We start from the raw sequence: 20,097 nt of genomic DNA, 5'->3' as shown, positions 1-20,097 counted from the left end.
TTGGAAGTTGGAGATTAAAAACCAAAAGTGGAAATTCGAAAAATGGTGGGAAGGGGTTAAATTGTGAAATGTTATAAGTTCGAAGATACACCTTTTCTTCCTATGGAAGTCATTTAACTCAGTGACATCCTCGCTCTCTTGAAGTTAGCTACGTTAGCAGCCATTGTTAGAACTTATGGGTCCATCATTTAGTCACCCAAACTTCTTAAAAGTGCATAGTCCCTGCTTTCTCCCCTTCCCAAATCTGTTTTTTTTAAGTTACTACACTGAATTCAATTAAATTCAGTGTCTGATCTGTATCAGCATGCGAGTGAAAAACTAGAATTTTTTTTTTTTTTTTTACAATTTAATAGTGTTTTAATTTAGTACCTGATGGACATTTACACATAACATTTTCTAACTAGATATGAGCTTTAAAGGTTTACGTTTATTATAAAGCCAATTTAGGATATTTCTCTATAAAATAGTTAAAATCAAGAATGTTTACCATACACGCACATTTGAGACAGGACATTGGCACGTTGAAATTTTTTGTCGTTTTTTCTCTACCGTAAAGCTCAATTATAATATATTCATTCATAGGAAGCCATAACTATTATTCTACAGCCTGTAATTTCTTAGGATGCGTGATCCCATTTCTAAAATAAATGGTCGCCAAATCAAAACTTCTGTGATATATTAATGAGACTGTATTAGACTTCTTAATTCATAAAACGGAATTATACTACAGTGTACTGAGAAATATATTCCTCTTCAGATCTGCTCCAAGCAGTTATAAATATAGCATCATAATTATCGGCGCCTATGTCACTTTATCTGCATTACTTATCCATGATATATATATGTACTCATTCATCTACCATACTATTGCTATTTCACTATATAGCAAAACAAGAGCCATAATTCTAATTACGACTCAATACACCATATGAAGAAAAGTGAAGACATGGAGGCTTTAAGATGCAGAGTTTGATCCATAATTGCACTTCTTATATAAATATAATAAGATCCAGTAAGTAACTGGAAGAAATTACTAAATGACAACTGGATTAAATTGGCTGGAAAATTCTGCGGTCAAAATTACTCATTTCTGAACAAACAGACTTTCTTTCAAAGTGAAGATATCAGTTAGAAAGTTACATGTACTTGTAAAAATTAAGGGTATTTATTTCTCGGAGGATATTCCTCCTCAGAGCCCACAATGACAATATAGACTGTATGACTATTCACTAAACACAAACCTCTCGCAGAGGAATGATCAAACTGCACAGATTCTCTTCTTTACTAGTGAAGCAGATGTAGTTTGTGGAAACAAACATTTGCCCCACAATATGCCGTTTACTAAAGGGTGTCCACAATGTGCAGTCCGTATGTCCATCCAGCTTTTCATCCTTTGGTAGACGGAAGAGAGCGCGGTATCGTTCACTCTTGGCTCGAGCATCTAAATCTCTGTAATATAAGCAGAAAGGGGGTTATGAGGGTATCACTTCCTCAAATAAATTTCCAGCCTATCCAATAAAGGATTTACCTCAAAGATAGTTACATAAACAAAATCCTTTTCCATAAACCCGTAACCCCAGCCCAAATGCCCTTTTTCCCCTATTCTCAAGCACACACCCCTAACCTCTTTGCTCTGTACAACTTGGCTCCAGAAACCATCTTAAAAACAACCCCTGAACTGTCCACAAATACTTCATATTTACCACCATAACACGGTCTTCACGCTCATATCCAGGACTTCTCATGTATCCATTATTCTTTCGACGCTTCCTTATGCGATTTGTGTCTCCCACATAAAATCTCATCTCGTCGGACAAGCTTATAACCTACACTAGGAGATCACTTAAACACCCTTATATGTTGCATCTACCCTGATCTCTGTACAGCGGAATATTTGAGCAAATAGGAGGTTTTGGTTGGACAAGCTGGAGAATAGAAACCGCGGTGATCGATAGAATTCAATTGAAAACGTCTGGAAGACTGGGTCCCAACAAGTGATAAATGAGAAAAATATATACATATATATTTTAGGGAATTAATAAATCTAGCAATTCCACTCACCTCTTCAAGGCGGATACTTTTTGGGGAGATTTCTTTTTTAATTTGGGAAGGGATCGATCCTGTTCAAACCCTTCGTTATCCAGGAGTTGTCTCATGGCTATGTTCGCAAGCTGCTCCATCAATTTAAAAGTTTCAGAGATGTTAAGAAAAACAGAGAAGTAGTATTCATTAGACCGAGTACTGACTTTAATCATGTCTGGGAGTAGTAACGTGGCGGTCTTTTCTAGTTGGGTTATGTCAACCCATCGGATCACCAGCTTCGCTGAGAAAAAAAAAAAAGACAGAACTTATCAACAGAAAGAACATTGTCAATGCCAGAGGTCGTCTACACAAACGGAAACTCATTTATTAGTGTGGCCTGAAAGCCTCGATTCTGCTGCTGTCTGCAATAACATTTCTTTACAGTACAACCCCTTCCCTCAGAAATAACTAGAAACCTCCATCTTCTGTATAAATATGGCAGATTAAAAAGTCAACAATTGTGTCCTATTATTGTTGACACATTATAATTAAAAAAAAATAATCTGTTTTTAGCATATTATTTATGTAACTACCCAAACAACAAAATATTCCAGTTTTCAAACAAACCAGTGGAGTACACAAACAATTTGCTGAATTGTCAAGTTTCCTGTAGCTCAATTTTGAGCTTTGTTGTTTAGACTGTAAAAGAGTCATCAGAGTAATATCATAATTTTTAAAGGGTGTGGAATTTATTGACCGAGGACAGCTCTATTGTACTTCTGGGGGCAGAAGAGCGTCCATTGTAAAGATCAAACTGAGCTTCCCATTATAGTGGCAGGTTTTGCCACCCACAACAGTGCCATTACCCAAGGGACAATCTCCTTTTTTTTTTGCTAACAATGCAGTTCTCCTGTAGAGAAGAGTCCTTGCATAGGTACTCACCATTTAATAGCAAAGGGGATAAGATCAATCGGGGGTGGAGCCCATAGTAGCTGCACTGCGCTTCCATAGTACATATGCCCATGGCTAGAGTCCAAGATAAGGCAGGACAGCAATGTTGTCAACACAGATAATCCTCTACGTCCCTTGGGGAAGGGGGCTGTACTAAATATTTTCCTGCAGACTGTATTAGTCTACTGACACTTTTCTGACCATTAACTCCCATTCATAGCAGCTGCCATAAACCAGTCACACCCTGCTGTATTCTAGAGAGACAATACAGTAAGAAAATGTGTGCGTCTCCAATATGGCAGCCCCAGGAAAGCCTTGAAAATAAAAATAACAGCTACAACACATTATTTCACTTCTTTAGAGTTACTTTAAATGAATAAAACGAAAATCAAATTTATGAATTATGAAACAAATGGACACAGCGCTTATAGTTATTGTAAAGATTAGGTAGCGCATTCTTATATTTTGCAGAGAACAATTGGAATTGTAACTTGTGTTGGGCCCTAACTTTTTCCTTTAAAATTAGTTATGCATTTTTCCTGTTATAGATACAATAGTTTTAATAAATTTGTATTAAAGAGGCTCTGTCACCACATTATAAGTGCCCCATCTCTTACATAGCTTGCTGTCACTTACTCACACATTAACGTTACTGAAGTGTCTTGAGAGTGAATAAACATCACTTCCAGCCAGGACGCGACGTCTATTCACACTACCGACACTTCGGTAACGTTTGTGTGGGACTTAATGATAGCAAGCGTGCTCTCGCGAGATCACACTGTAAATGACAGCACAGCGTGATCTCGATGTACTGTGCTGTAAGTCCCACACAAACGTTACCGAAGTGTCAGGATTGTGAATAGACATCGCGTCCTGGCTGGAAACAATGTCTATTCACTCTCAAGACACTTCAATAACGTTAATGTGTGTGTAAGTGACAGCAAGCGTGATCTCGCTGTGTGAGAGTACATGAATGGAGAGAAGTGTATGACACGGATTGGTCAGCGTCATACACTTCTCTTCACGACGCCACTTGGTCAAAAAGTAAAAACACGCCCAGTTGTCTATTAAGAAAGCATTAGCATAAATCTCAAATAGGTCATAACTCTGTCAAAATTTATCGCTTTTCAAAATAAAAACCACTGCTGTGAGCGACATTACAGCGCCTATCACATTATGCAAGAGAAAGGGCACTTATAATGTGGTGACAGAGCCTCTTTAATTGGAAAGAAAACTGTATATCTGGTACACTACCTTCTTTTCCTAACAGGAAGGAGTAGAAACAGAGGTGGTTGATGCTTAGGTACATCCATCCTTGTCGGGGCACCCTGCCCTTCCAGTAACTGCATGAATAGTAGTTCACCAACTTTTCTTCTTCTGGCATGCAAAATAGCTTGTGGAACTTCACTATTGCCTCCTTAAACTTATCTGTATCATCATCTTCTTTAATACCATTGATTTTATTATACTCCGCAATGATACCCTGGAGAAAGCAAGGAAATATGCTAGTTATTAATTGATTTTGTTGAAACTGGTATGTTTGTAAATTGGAAACGTAAGTATTTTGCACTTGTTTTTTTCTTTCTTACACACGAAGAAGGGTCATTTCTGTCCGACTCCAAACTTAAAAATATTTTTGATTTTTAGTAACTAAAAATGTATTAAAAAAAAAGAAGTAAACTCAAACATATTTGGTATAAACAGATTTCATAATTTTTTACAAAATTAGGAGGCCAATGCATTTCCGCGCTCCTTTTTATTATTTACCCAGCCACTGCAGCTCAGTACAACTCAAGCAAATGAGGCTATGCTGCAGTACCAGTCACAACCACAACTGTATGTACGATGCTGTGGTTGGGTTAGCAATGGATCGCTGGAGAGCCTCGGCCACTTCACTTAACTGATCGGCAGGGTGCTGGGAGTTGGCCTCCCACAAATCAAAAAAGATAGGCCATCAATATTAAAATTCCCAGAAAACCCAATTTAACTACCATGAATACCATGTTAAAGTTGGTTCGCATGTTGCTTTGTGGATTCAAAAAAGTTTTTCTCTTATGTGCTTTATCCATTAACATTGTTTGAGTTCCATAGCAAAGATAAAAATAAACCACACATTATGGTGCTTGGTTTTTCCACCTAGGACAGAATTCCTGATGTTTTTTTCGCCTCCATGTCCTTCTAATGACACTTGTAAACTTGCAGCTCCTGTGGAGAGGGAAGTCCTGCACAGGGTCTCCACAACCAGTAGCAAAGGGCATGGTACGAATCAAGACTCGGCCCACTCGCTCTAGGAGTGGACTTGCATGGTTTGCCTGTATGGTATGTATACCATATATTTTTTATATTTTTTTAGCTAAAACAGATTTACCATTGTAACAACTTTAAGAGAGCTGCAAGTAGTGTTCAATGGTAGCATCAACAAGCAAATATGTGATTAAAATACTACAACTATTTACCTTCAATTGTTGCAAATACGAATGTTTCTGAAAATTGATATTAAAAAAATTGTGCCTATTGAAGCACTTCTTACCCAAGCTAAGATTATATTATCTGAATAGCCCTTAATTGAGGATGTAAAGACTTTAGAAATAGCCATTAAGATAAGTTAGGCCTAGTATATGTTCTCTTCACAGGGATTGTTGTGTGGGTGGCCAGTAAAAGACAAAGCTTTATTTAGCTGGCCAGTGGACTTCTTAAACAAAAATTAACCCATTTATATATAAAAGATTTTGTAATTAATTCAGTTTATAACTAATCTGCTGTTTGCCAAACCACATCCAACCTACAGTTTTCATTACCTGGACTTTTCCTTTAACAAATGTAGTAATGTCATTTTCATTTTCAAAAATGGAAAGAGTCTGAAGCAGGTTCACTTCCAGCCATTCCCAGTGCTCAGTTACCTCCCTCCGAGAGCCTCCTGGACACAAGAGAAGAACAAGGACTATGGGTTTGTCACAACTATCGATAGGACTAAGCAAACACAAATTATTGCTGCGTTCATGCAAACTCTGCAATCATTGTAGTCAGGTCACTATATACCATCATTTTTCTATTCCTAATCTATTAACACATTTTCAATAAAATATTCATACACACTTCGCAATGTATAAGACTCTGTTCACGCGGGCATCGTGGTTTCTGTTCTGTAAGGTTTTCTGTGCCCTTAATAGGCAGAATAGCTTAGGTTGCTTTGATTTTCTATGGAAACACGACAAACTCATTGTATGTAACTCAATAAATCCATAAATGATCCATTTAGATAAGGATCCGATAAGACAAAATCCACGATACCAGTGTGAACAAGGCCCTAGCTGCAGCTAATTAGTAGCAGATTGGGGCAGCAAAAATGGAACAATGGCCCAAAGGCATGCATACTGCGAATGGTCTAAAAGGTCTATAAGCCATAAAAGGGATGGGTCTAGTCAGCAGGTGTTTTCTTACGAGTCAAACCCTTCCCATATGCATTAGGACAGCATAGAGGGGGTCCCCTGCTCGAGTCCCATTCTATGAGCTAGAACGGAGAGCTGCTTTGTTATAGCGGCTCCAACTCGGACGGACTTGAGTGGTCTATGTATTATATGGATGGCCATTCATCTGCTGAATAGCCACCATATAATGCTGCATTTCCTCTGTAGCGGCCACTGCAGGGGAAATGTTCATCCAGGCAAGACTTCCACAAGAAAAATTAGATTTTCAGGTGGCTGCATTACGAAAGGGGTTGTCACATCATGAAAGATGTTGTCCAGTCAATACTCAAAATACGAATTGGTATCTTGGTGCTCCCCCCCCCCTAACTCTGCTTCACTTCCTCTGGGAACTCCATTTACCAGATCCACCCCTATTCTTCTACTGCATGTCCCTGGACACAATGCCTCTTCCAGAGTGTGGTGGTTTCCTACTCTGCCCTCTTCATATTCGTTATTGGGTCTATGCTATGCTGTTCACAGAAGCCCTAATGAGTATTAATTAATCTAGGAAGACATTCCCAAAATCATTACACAATGAAAATCCTGAATGTAGGTCTATGGATTCAAGTCAGATCCTTTCATCAATAGGATTCAGAAATAACGGACATGTATTAAACCAGACAGTCTTATTCCATTCTTCAATGGTCCCGTTTATTTGTTTTTTATGAAACACAATATGTTCAACATAGGACAAGGTGACAAAGTCGTCCATGTATTTCTAGCCTAGGAAAAAACACTTCAACAATGTCCTATTGCCATTCTAGCCCTAAAATAAACTCTCTTCACAACCCTGTGTTTGAGTGGCCCGAAGCTTTTATTCTAAGCACAAATCATACTTTGGTAACAAGCAATATGTAAATCCGTGCTTACGCATTGTACAAGTGACATAGAAGGAATGCAATGTTCAGGTATATCAATACTATAATCACTGGAGTCCTAGAGAATCAAGATGTTAAGCACAGGACACATCTGACAGGTTAGTCACCTATGGTGGTTTTCACATTCAGAAACGGTTCTTCACGAACGCTCATGTTTAGGTTGAATGAGTACAATATGTCCAATTATAAACTCTTTACTGAGAACGTTACAATATTTTATATGATGACCTTCGCTTAAAAGAATTGGCCACTTTCTAAATACAATTAGCATATTCCTTAAAATTAAAAGTTGTGTCATTTACTTCCAAGTGGTGTTAATAAGCTGTGCTTCCCCAACCGATCCCTAACTGGCACTGCAAAACAGTGGATCATATAAAAATTGTGGCACAGTGACGGAGTTTGCTGCATCCATAGCGTCCTATGCCTGCACAAACATATACAAAAGGCCGTACAAGTAATAGATTGTATTTGCCCACGCATGTGCAGACAGGGGACGATATGGACATGATGGTCACTGAATGACCGACTCCATTACTTGCTCCCCCGATCAGTAGTGCATGTTATAGTTTGGGTAAGTACCATAAAATTTAAAAAAAATGGCCAAACCTTTAAGACGAGAATGCTGGTTCTAAACATAATGTAAAACAGAGTGTCGACAAAAACTCTTGATAAACCAAATTTGCCAGAGTTATATTACAGACACGGACATTAAAAGGTTATGGGCTCCTTACTAACCACTATAGCAATGGAACACTAGATTTGGGTTAATAAAATGCTTTTGAGGAGAACTTCTCACTTCTAATTGCTAAATAATCAGCAGCACTTGACACTGGGACTTTTCAGAATTGGGAAATCATAAAGCAATAATGAATATACCAGTGCACGTAAAAGGGGTTTTCCCCATCAGAGACATTTAGGACATACCCACAGGATATGTCATAAATGTCAGATAGATGCGGGTCCCACCTCTGGGACCCACACCCATCTCTAGAATGGGGCCCCCTAAACCGTTCTACCTTTTTCTGCTCCCTCTGCCTCCACGGCCACTTCCAGACTGTATTGTCGGTAGTTACGAAAAGAGCACAGCTCGCTGAGCTACACAGTTTCCGTAATGCCCATAGTAGTGGATGGCAGTTACTGAAGCAGCGTAGCATGTGAGCTACGCTGTTTCCTAAGTCATGGACGGAATTCACCTGCTTCTGCCGCAACACAGGGTGGTAGAACAGGGATTAGGGGGCCCCGTTCTAGAGATAGATGCGGATTCCAGAGGTGGGACCCGCATCTGACATTTATGACCTATCCTGTGGATAGGTCATAAATGTCTCATGGGAAAACCCCTTTAAAGTGGTTTTTACAATGACATTAAGTCAGTTGTTTAACTTTGACGTTTACAAAGTTTTGCAAGACCTACCTTAAAATGCCAGCAAGGGTTAATCTTGTGTGATTTGCTATATGCTTTTGGACCTTTTGTAGGTAGCGGGTAGATTTCCATTCAGCCACCACATGATCACAGAAGCCCTATCACATAATATTATCAGTGCATAGACAGAATTAAAGAAATTTGACGACAAAAAGGGGTCACCTGAAAAAAACAGTGGAAAAAAAAAATCCCTAAACTTTAATTTCCAAAGATGTAGAATTCTACGCTACCTGGACTGAACGGATATAAACTGCATGCCCTAGAAATAAAAGGTCAAAAATAAATATGTGCCCAGCCTTACATGTGTATTGGAGTGATATAAAAAGGAACGGAATTTCTTTAGCAAAAAAAAGTAACATTACAAATACTAAACAACCATATAACCACTTAGTTAACACAAACATGAAACTCACATGCAACATGCTAAGCTCCTTACCACAAGCAATGGTCCAGTAGGTGAGAGTGTCTTGAGTCTGATAAAGGATGCGGTATGGTGCCACCCTGGCACTGGAATCCAATACAACATCCAGGGTCCCAACCAGCAAACCTGCAAAATAAACCAGCCACTGAATTTTTGTATATAGAACTAGGATATAAAATGAGCAATAAGCATTAATTTCTATCACTTTTACTATGTATCGAAGGAGACATTTGCTCTAATATATGTTTGAATTATAGGATTAATTTATTTTGGATATGATGAATTTAAGGTGTAATCCAATGTCAGGAAGGTCTGGACATCTAGAGCAGGGGAGATACTATATGTGCCACCGATGCAACCGTGTAAAGGGGCCTGTTGCCACCTTAAAAAAGTATATAGAGGTGCTTCCTACTGACCAGATGTATGAAAGAGAATTTCATGGCTCACAATTACTAGTAAATTACAATTCCCCAGATTAATGGTTTTATCTGTGAGGGATTTACTTAGGTAAACATAAAGGAGGTGCTCCATGATCCGAGGATTATGCATTTGTTAACATTGGCATGTGCATATGAAACGTGAAAATTATGAAAGCTAAATAGCACAAAGGAATAAGACCATAAAATACAGACAGGCAGGGATAGTGTCATATATCTTATTGTTCACTAAGACTTCGGCCCCATGCACACAACTGTAATTTTAGACCGCAATTATGAACTGTAATTGCGGATCAAAATATGGTTCCATTCATTTCTATGTCACACGGACACCTTCCCTTGTATTTAGAGGAAGGTGTCCGGGCCGTAGAAAGCATCTGTAAAAAATACTTTATAATGGGAGCATAGCCCGCAAATGCAGGTGACTGTCCGCGCCGGCGGGGCCTATAATCACTTGACCGCGATTACAGGCATGGCCGCGTGCAGGAGGCCTTAGGCTGATTTCACACAAGCTTAATACCGCCAAATTTTTGCTTTTGTGTTGTGGCTGCAACACCTGAATCACTGAAAAAGGAGAATAAATATATAACATAACTGAAAAAGGGCATACTTACTGATACGAGGGCAAGTTAAAAACACCAGTTCACCTGAACCCGTCCGCAGTTCTACCGAACTAAACTTGGAGTACCAGTAAAACCAACGGTTATCGAACGCTATTTGAAACCAACCTTAATGTCAATCATATTTCATCTGGTGCCAATTGTGTTTTTATGAGGCTATGTTCACATGTGTTGGCTTTGCCATAATGAACATGCTGCGGATTAAAAACCCTATTCACTTGTACTGGATTCGGAATGTCAGTGGATTGGGTGAGGATGTGAGTGTGGAGTTTTTGCCCAAATCCTCTTCAAATTCTGAACATGTGAACATTACCTAAATATAGCAATAATCTATTCTGCAGAGCTAAAGAATTCACAACTACTTTTCACAGCTTACAACCTTTTTTTTTTACCACAAAAAACATATGTAAGCCTTAAGGGTAGGTTTACAAGCAGGAGACTTGCGGCAAAAATGTGTGGTACTGTCCCATACATCTTAGGGCTCATTCAGACGAGTGTTCCTCATCCTTGTGCTGTCCGTTGAAATAACGGACAGCACACAGACCCATGAATTTCAATGGGGCTATTCAGACAGTCCGTTGTATGAAACTCACTGCATGTCCTATATTGCTGCATTTTTGCGGACGTGATCGCCCATTTAAGTCTATGGGTGCGTGAAAAACACTGACAGCTCACGGACGACGTCCATGTGCGGTCCGTGTTTCACGAATCAGTTGCCACACGCAAAGCACGCTGATGCCATACGCAACGCACACCGACATGAAATTCAGCAAATACGATTTGTTTTTTTGTGACGCAAAATGGACAGGCTCGTGTAAATGTACCCGAAATGGGGCTTGCAGAAATCCTGCAGAAACAACCCAATGTCACGTGTGAATATACCCCAAGTGAATGCACAAATTCCATCCATAAATGACTTGTGGTGCATCCAGCTACCCAATAATGGCTTAAAATCAGTGTCAGACCTCATATCTTACTGCTTGTGAGTTCAGAATCAACACAAAACTGATCCTCCTGCCAAAGTAGATAGTGTGAAGTACATTCCAACAATACAGCGTGCTGACAGGAGGGATTAAACATTGACATAAATGCATTGTTCATTTTCTCTTTTAGGAAGTGGAACATCTTGCTTGCAGTCTATGCGATTAACCCCTTCCCCCTGCTTGCATTCTGGGCCCTAATGACCAAGCAATTTTATAGTTTTTCCATCGTCACATTCGAAGAGCTATAACTTTTTTATTTTTGCGTCGACATAGCTGTATAAGGTCTTGTTTATTGCGGGGCAAGTTGTCTTTTTTAATAGCACCATTTTGGGGTACATATTTATTGATTAACTTGTATAAACTTTTTTTTTTGGGGGGGGGTGGGGATAGAAAAAAAACCTGATATTTTGCCACTATTTTTTGCGTCCTAAATCGACGGCGTTTACCGTGTGGTATAAAGAACACTAACTTTATTCAGCAGGTTGTTACGATTGCAACAATACCAAATTTGTATAGTTTTTGTATGTTTTACTACTTACACAGTAAAAACACTTTTTTTTCAAAATTATTTGTTTTTATGTCTCCAGATTTGAAGAGCCATAATTTTTTTTATTGTTCCGCTGAGGCAGTTGTATGAGGGCTTTTTTTTTTTGCGGGAAGACTTGTAGTTTTTTTGGTACCATTTTTGAGTAGATGTAACTTTTTGATCACTTTTTATCACATTTTTTTTATGTCAGGATTTACAGAAAACAGCAATATTTCCAATGTTTTTTATTTTATTTTTTAAGGTGTTCACCGTGCTGGTTAAATAATGTAATAGCTTTATAGTCGGGGTCATTACGGACGCGGGGATACCAAATATGTGTAACTTTTTTGCTTTATTTTGGGATTTTTTAATAGTAAAGCATTTTGTAAGGGGAAAAATGGGTTTTTCATTTTTTTTTCACATTTTTTTCATTTACTTTATTAAAATTATTTTTACTAGTCCTACTAGGGGACTTTAATATGCGATCATCCGATCATTTTTATAATACACTGCAATACTTCTGAATTGCAGTGCATTACTGCCTGCCTCTGGCATGACCTATCAGGCATTCGCAACAGGCAGACCTGGGGGCCTTGATTAGGCCCCTGGCTGTCATCGGAGACACAGACACTCGGCGATCTTTTTGCCGGGTGTAGGTGGGATGAGAGGGAGCTCCTTCCCTCTCTCTAAAACCACTCCGATGCGGCGCTCGCTATTGAGCGCGGCATCTGATGGGTTAAACGGGTGCGATCAATACTTCTATCGATCTCACACGTTCGAGCAGGGATGCCCCCAGCCCTCAGCTACATATGGTAGCAGAGAAGGGAGATTTAACGGCCCATTAGTGGCCGGCGTGAAAAGGCGTATTGGCGGTCACCAACGTGTTAATGAAATCTCAATCCTTATCAGAAACGCAAGGATTCCCCATAGCAAAAATAAAAAGCATGTCGGAGCTGCATACTACTACACAGCCAGTGACTCTGGAAGAAAGCAGTCATGTTTTTCTAGTCCTACAACCATTTTAAATGTCCCCAGAGGATTACCTTGCAGGTCTCTCTCCATCCCGATCACTATGTAGTGAATGATCGACTAAACATATGCCTGACAAGGTTGAAAAATGATGGTGTTAGTGACTAAGGGGCAGATTTAGTTTTTACGCTGCCTTTGCCACTTTCCCAAAAAGTAAGGGGGGCTTGGTAAAAAGGGGAATGGCCCGCCGCAGCCCGACAAGTTTACTATAATTTACGCAAAAAACTAACGTAAATGATAGCGGAAATCTACGCAAGCCTATAGCCGGCGTAGATTTCTTTCAGGCGCACAGACGGACAGAGTCCTAATTTATTAACCGACGTGCACCTCCGAATAAATTTTAAAAAGATCTCACTCCAGTGATTTTATATTAAAAAGTGACACATTTTGGCCAAAACGAAACTTTCCCACGTGTACCATTATGGTTTTCCATGTGTCAGTCTCTCAGCTGTTATTTTTCTTGCTGCTTCTATCTCTATATATCAGACTGGGACGGTTGCTTAGTAGCAGTGTGACTCAGGCTCGGTGACACGCTCTCTCTATTGGTTCTATGGAGATCTATGTGCCACCCATCACAGGCAGCATCCAGCAGTTCCTGTACCACAACAGTTTTACACAAGGAGGGAGGGGGGGGGGGGGGGCGACAGAAACTCCTATCATCAGCTACCACTGATACTTCTACATTATACCTGCGTGACAGGAAACTGTATAAGAATATAGGGCAGCCCCCCTGTCTGTATACTTATGGTTTCTCAGCTTATTTAGGATAATATAGAGAGAATGATAATCAGTGTCCCCCAGCATGTAGAAATGGTATGGTCTTTAGCTGATGTGATGCTGTGCTGAAGCATCATGGGATTGATAACAAAAGCAGAGAGGAAGAGAAAGCTGGAGAAATCTAAGGATCAAGATGGAGGCTTTTTTAAAGGACAGACAAGGCAGCTGTTCAAAAAGTAAGTACAGTATACATAAAAAAAAGTGTAGCATGTGGTATACAGACAGGTGGGGAATGCAGACATGGAAAGTGGTGTTTCCACTGCAGGTCTTCTTTAAGGCTTGCATATGAATTGCCAGTCTTAATAACTCTGCCTTTTTATGTTTGTTTGTTTGTTGTCCAGTTGTGATGTTTCAGAAAGAGCAGATGACCTTATTGATGACAGGTCACCTCACCGGGGTTGTCCTGTAAGCCGCTATCAGTTTGTCGCTGGCTAGACTGTGGTGCCGAGTCCAAGGAATCTCTTTGTTCTTCACGCTTAACCCCCACAAGGGATGTATGAACTTTCTTGGTCGTATTCCCAATTCACAGTCCCCCAGATAAATCACTGTTTGGCAGCAGGTGCACTAAAGGAACTCTAGCGTAGTGAGGAAAAGAGCCAACAGTCTTCACGAGGATGAGGCAGGAATAATCCAATAACGAAGCCAAGGTCAAGTTCATGGACGTCTACAGGCAGGAGAGTGGACATTGCAGGGCTCTTGGTGCCCATGGCCTGCAAATATTTCACTGTTGCTCACTGGAGGTGTGGATTTTGTAAGCCACATTTGGTTTAGCGTTGGTGAGACTGAGGGTGCAGAGTCTAAGGAACCTTCCTGTTCTTCACCCTTAAACTCCACAAAGAGTTATGAACTTACATATTCTCAGGTCACGGTCCGCAGAATAGTCGCCGATTGGCAGCAGGTTCTGTAGCGTTGTCAGGAAGCCAGGTACAGAGCCAATAGTCATTTCCAGAGAAGCAATCAGGGTGCGGCAAGCCAAGGATGAGACAGGAAATGTAGTAAGAGAACGGGCCAAGGGTTGGTATCAGGAGTAGGATGGCAGGTACCAAACGACAAATCCAAAAAGCCAGACAGAAGCAAAATTTAGTAACTGAGCCAAGGTCTGGGTCAATTTCAAGATTAAGCTGGAACCGTGACTCGCCAGCGGGGACCCGCCACTGGAATGGGGAGAGGTGAACAAAGATTACAATGAAATTAAATGACATGCACATATTCTGTACAGATGGCGAGTGGGCCTTCAGAATATTTTTCTCTGGTAGACCCAAGAAACCCCTGTTCAACGAAGGAGAAAAACAAGTAATTAGCTTAAGCAGCTTTTGTTCAAATACATATTTAATAGCAGTTCTTTAGCATAAGGACCATTGAATGGAGAAGGAAAAGTCAGCCTAGACATGAATATTTATTGCAGGTTTTTAGTTTATGTCAACAATGGACTCTTTATGTGAGATATATAAACCCCCAGTTTCCTGAGACACGCGTTCCAGCAGTTAAAGTGTGTGCAAGTTGGCTAGAGGAAGAATTTTGAAATGTGTAGAGTCGAGTTCTGGCACCGTGTCAGCAAAACTCATTCACTGCTAGGCAACAAGGAGATCATGAATTGCTTCATTAGGGAATATGACCTTAACATAAAAGACGTCAAGGTCATGCCTGTAAAGCACATAGTTTGTGGTCAAGTTGTGGCATATTCATATAGAAATTAGATTTTTTTCATCAAGATAATCAATAACGGCACCTTGTATTAACAAGTCTGGTCTACCGAGTCTCATGAAAAATAAATAGTTTACACAGGATAAAAAATGAATAAGAAAAGTTTCCCTAATGTGATGGTCTCAACCTCTCCACCATGAAAATACACTAGCCTCTTATATTATCTCAAAACTAGAAAACTAGCCTTGTTTACAGACAAATTACAGACATCCATTATACACACTGCATATGTAATCGTGTATACATACAGAACATACTATATATATATATATATATATATACATACACATATACACACACACACACATACATATACACACACACACACACACACACACACACACACTACCGTTGAAAAGTTTGGGGTCACCCAGACAATTTTGTGTTTTCCATGAAAACTCTCACTTCTATTTATCAAATGAGTTGCAAAATGACTAGAAAATATAGTCAAGACATTGACAAGGTTAGAAATAATGATTTTTATTTGAAATAATAATTTTCTCCTTCAAACTTTGCTTTCGTCAAAGAATGCTCCATTTGCAGCAATTACAGCATTGCAGACCTTTGGCATTCTAGCTGTTAATTTGCTGAGGTAATCGGGAGAAATTTCACCCCATGCTTCCAGAAGCCCCTGCCACAAGTTGGATTGGCTTGATGGGCACTTCATGCGTACCATATGGTCAAGCTGCTCCCACAACAGCTCTATGGGGTTGAGATCTGGTGACTGCGCTGGCCACTCCATTACAGATAGAATACCAGCTGCCTGCTTCTTCCCTAAATACTTCTTGCATAATTTGAAGGTGTGCTTTGGGTCATTGTCCTGTTGTAGGATGAAATTGGCTCCAATCAAGCGCTGTCCACAGGGTATGGCATGGCGTTGCAAAATGGAGTGATAGCCTTCCTTATGCAAAATCCCATTTACCTTGTACAAATATCCCACTTTACCAGCACCAAACAAAGCAGCCCCAGACCATCACATTACCTTCACCATGCTTGACAGATGGCGTCAGGCACTCTTCCAGCATCTTTTCAGTTGTTCTGCGTCTCACAAATGTTCTTCGGTGTGATCCAAACACCTCAAAGTTCGATTCGTCTGTCCATAACACTTTTTTCCAATCTTCCTCTGTCGAATGTCTGTGTGCTTTTGCCCATATTAATCTTTTCCTTTTATTAGCCAGTCTCAGATATGGCTTTATCTTTGCCACTCTGCCCTGAAGGCCAGCATCCCGGAGTCGCCTCTTCACTGTGGACGTTGACACTGGCGTTTTGCGGGTACTATTTAATGAAGCTGCCAGTTGAGGACCTGTGAGGCATCTATTTCTCAAACTAGAGACTCTAATGTACTTGTCTTGTTGCTCAGTTGGGCAGCGGGGCCTCCCACTTCTCTTTCTACTCTGGTTAGAGCCGGTTTGTGCTGTCCTCTGAAGGGAGTAGTACACACCGTTGTAGGAAATCTTCAGTTTCTTGGCAATTTCTCGCATGGAATAGCCTTAATTTCTAAGAACAAGAATAGACTGTCGAGTTTCACATGAAAGCTCTCTTTTTCTAGCCATTTTGAGAGTTTAATCGAACCCACAAATGTAATGCTCCAGATTATCAACTAGCTCAAAGGAAGGTCAGTTTTATAGCTCCTCTAAACAGCAAAACGGTTTACAGCGGTGCTAACATAATTGCACAAGGGTTTTCAAGTGTTTTCTAATCATCCATTGGCCTTCTAACACAGTTAGCAAACACAATGTACCATTAGAACACTGGAGTGATGGTTGCTGGAAATGGGCCTCTATACACCTATGTAGATATTGCATTAAAAACCAGACGTTTGCAGCTAGAATAGTCATTTAGCACATTAACAATGTATAGAGCGTATTTCTGATTAATTTAATGTTATCTTCATTGAAAAAAACTGCTTTTCTTTCAAAAATAAGGAAATTTCTAAGTGACCCTAAACTTTTGAACGGTAGTGTACATATATAAAAAACAAAGAAAAAGCAGCACCGTTCCTTCAGTATAGGGTGCAAAAGTTCCCGTTCAGACACATGACCAGTGTCCCAAATAACCAGCACACTCCAAGATACGAGACAGCACTCCAGTTGTAGTGAAAAATAGGATCACTTTAATCACCCCTTGCAACGTTTCAGCCCTACTCCATGGGGCCCTTCTCAAGCAAGTGCTCGAGAAAGGCCCCATGGAGTAGGGCTGAAACATTAAAGTGATCCTATCTTTCACTACAACTGGAGTGCTGTCTCGTATCTTGGAGTGCGCTATATATATATATATATATATATATATATATATCTTAACAGGATCGTGCATTCAGTCTCAAATTTGTTGATTTACAAACTGATGACATCAAAATTATCTTCTGAAAGAACGCCTAAAATATGTACATTATTTGTGTGACAGAGGAAAAAATATACTTTGCAATTATTTAACAAATAACATAATGCCCATGAAGAAGATATGCAGGTTAAAGCAAGGACAACTTATAATTGGTGATTGTAGAGTTCATTTAAAGGGAACCTGTCAGCAGTACTAAGGCATCAAACTGCTGACAGAGATATGGTGGAGATGAGGAGCATTGTAAACATACCTTTTGCCTGAGTTATGCAAATTGTGTGACAGAAAAAACAATGCTTACTTCCCCTGTTGCCACGATCACAAGTGCCACTAAGGCCTTATTCACACGAATGTGTTTCTTGTCAGTGTGCTGCCCGTTTTAACAGACAGCACACTGACCCATGCAATTCAATGGGGCTATTCATACATGCGTTGCGAGAAACTCACAGCATGTCCTATTCTGTTTCAATTTTGCAGATCAAACTCAGCCATCAGTCTATAGGTGCGTGAAAAAAAATAAAATAAAATGGACAGCAAACAAACCCTTTATGTGGACATGCTCCTGCACTGCACGCAGTCAACCCTGACCCTATGTTCTGAGTGATGGCTTTAGTGGTCTGCCGATTGGCCCATAGAGCCGTCACTCAGAGCAGAGACAGGCATTTGCAACGACCACATCAGGGAAAATCAAACGCCGGTTTCTTGGTCATGCTGCAACTTGCATGACCAAGACAAAAGGTACGTTTACAATGCCCTTCTCCCACCCCAATATCACTTTGTCAGCGTTTTTGAGGGTGTGTGTGTGGTTATGTATCCACAGGCCAAGGCTGAACATGAGAAGGGGTGGTCAAGGTGGGGGGCAATCATCCGGATTATGGATACAATTAAACAACAAGGCAATGCTGACCAGAGCAAGTGAGCCCTCAGCATCATGTCTCAATGATCGACACTTTATCTAGGATGCAGGACAGGGCGATGATGTTACTGCACCTACCGGTGTTGTTGTATGCGGCATGACCAGATCTCCATGGGGTCACTCTCCATACTGGTAAAGGACCGGTGGTGTGCATTAGTACATTTCATCAGCACTTCTACACAATGATGCTGGGGCTTAGATTGTTATGAAAGTCATAGGAAAGGAAAAGGTAGTGGAAGGAAGTGAATTTCAGGAAGACAGTGAGCCTTCCCTCTTTTTTTTTCGTATGACTAAATTGTAAACTTCCTAGTTTTTCACAGAGTTGTTTTTATGAGATTTTCCCGCTTAAACCGCGGCAAAATACGGCCGAAATTGCCTGCCATTGATTTCAATGGGAGGTGGAGGAAACGCTTGCGGGAAAAAGCGACATGCCTTATCTTGAGGCATTTTCCGCCTCAAAAACCCCATTGAAATCAATGGTAGACAGCATTTTTTGACGCGTTTTATGGCAAAAAACGCTTGGTGTTTTCCTTTGCCTGTTGAAGACATGGGTAACAAACGCGTCAAAAAACACCTGTGGTGCAAAACCACTTAAAAAAAGCCGGAGCTGATTTCTGGGCCCTGTTCACACAGATTTTTTTGCATGCAGAAAATTCTGCGGAATTGGCTCATTTTTCCGGACGGAAAAAGCGCAGCAGAGTACAGTGGCAGCATAGTCGGTGATATTTTTTACAAATCTCATCCACACGCTACGTAAACATTTCCGAGCAGAAATTGAACTGCGGTGCGTATTTTTCAGACTGCAGCATGTCAATTCCTGCTGCAGAAAGTGTGCAGAATTGCTGCCTTTTTTCAGAGGAGATGTCTCCATCTCCTAAGGGTATGTTCACACGCAAACTCAAAAACGTCTGAAAAGGGAAAACAGCTCCTGATTTCAGACTTTTTTTTGAGCAACTCACGATTTTTGCTGCGTTTTTTCAGCCGTTTTTCTATAGAGACTATGAAAAACTGCTCCAAAAATGTCCCAAAAAGTGACCTGCACTTCTTTTTCGCGGCCATTTTCAAAACGGGCGCGTAAAAAACAGCCCGTTGTTACAGAACGCCGTTTTTTCCATTGAAATCAATGGGCAGATGTTTGGAGGCGTTCTGCTTCCGATTTTTCAGCCATTTTTCGGGCGTTTATGGCCCGGAAAACGGCCGAAAATAAGCCGTGTGAACATACCCTCACATTGTGAAAAACGCAGCAAAATATGCACCATTTTCTACCGTAAAAACCGCAGGAAACGGTGTGTTTTTGCCGCAGCGGAAGGTCTGCATTTTTCAACGGAATTGCTGCAAAAATTTTATGCAGCAATTCCGTTGTGTGTGGACAAGCCCTTCAACAGGCAAAGGAAAAAAACCGCGAGCATTTTTTGCCATAAAACGCGTAAAAAAACTCAACGCCCGTTTGCGGGGTCTTTTTCAGTCTCCCATTGATTTCAATGCTGTTTTTCAGGCAGAAAACGCTTCAAGATGGGGCATGTCGCCTCTTTTTCCTGCTGAAATCAATGGGGAACAATTTCGGCGGTTATGTGCTGCGGAAACCCTGCGTGAACACAGCCTTAAGTTA

The 20,097-nt window shown here is 40.4% G+C and overlaps 1 protein-coding gene across 2 annotated transcripts in view; it reads right to left on the bottom strand.

The window, feature by feature from the left end:
• The window catches only part of TBC1D9 (TBC1 domain family member 9), a 71,583-nt gene that overhangs the window by 37,384 nt on the left and 14,102 nt on the right, over positions 1–20,097 (bottom strand). For both annotated transcript variants that reach the window (XM_075860415.1, XM_075860414.1), the window contains exons 2-6: positions 9,175–9,285; positions 5,772–5,890; positions 4,228–4,456; positions 2,062–2,323; positions 1,242–1,449 (exon numbers count right to left, since the gene is read on the bottom strand). In XM_075860415.1, the coding sequence (XP_075716530.1) occupies positions 1,242–1,449; positions 2,062–2,323; positions 4,228–4,456; positions 5,772–5,890; positions 9,175–9,285 (929 nt within the window). The remainder of the gene's footprint in view (positions 1–1,241; positions 1,450–2,061; positions 2,324–4,227; positions 4,457–5,771; positions 5,891–9,174; positions 9,286–20,097) is intronic.

Source organism: Rhinoderma darwinii, chromosome 1, assembly GCF_050947455.1.
Source record: "Rhinoderma darwinii isolate aRhiDar2 chromosome 1, aRhiDar2.hap1, whole genome shotgun sequence".
Taxonomy (NCBI): domain Eukaryota; kingdom Metazoa; phylum Chordata; class Amphibia; order Anura; family Rhinodermatidae; genus Rhinoderma; species Rhinoderma darwinii.
Note: the sequence above shows the minus strand (reverse complement) of the source record. Positions and strands in the feature narration are given on the sequence as shown.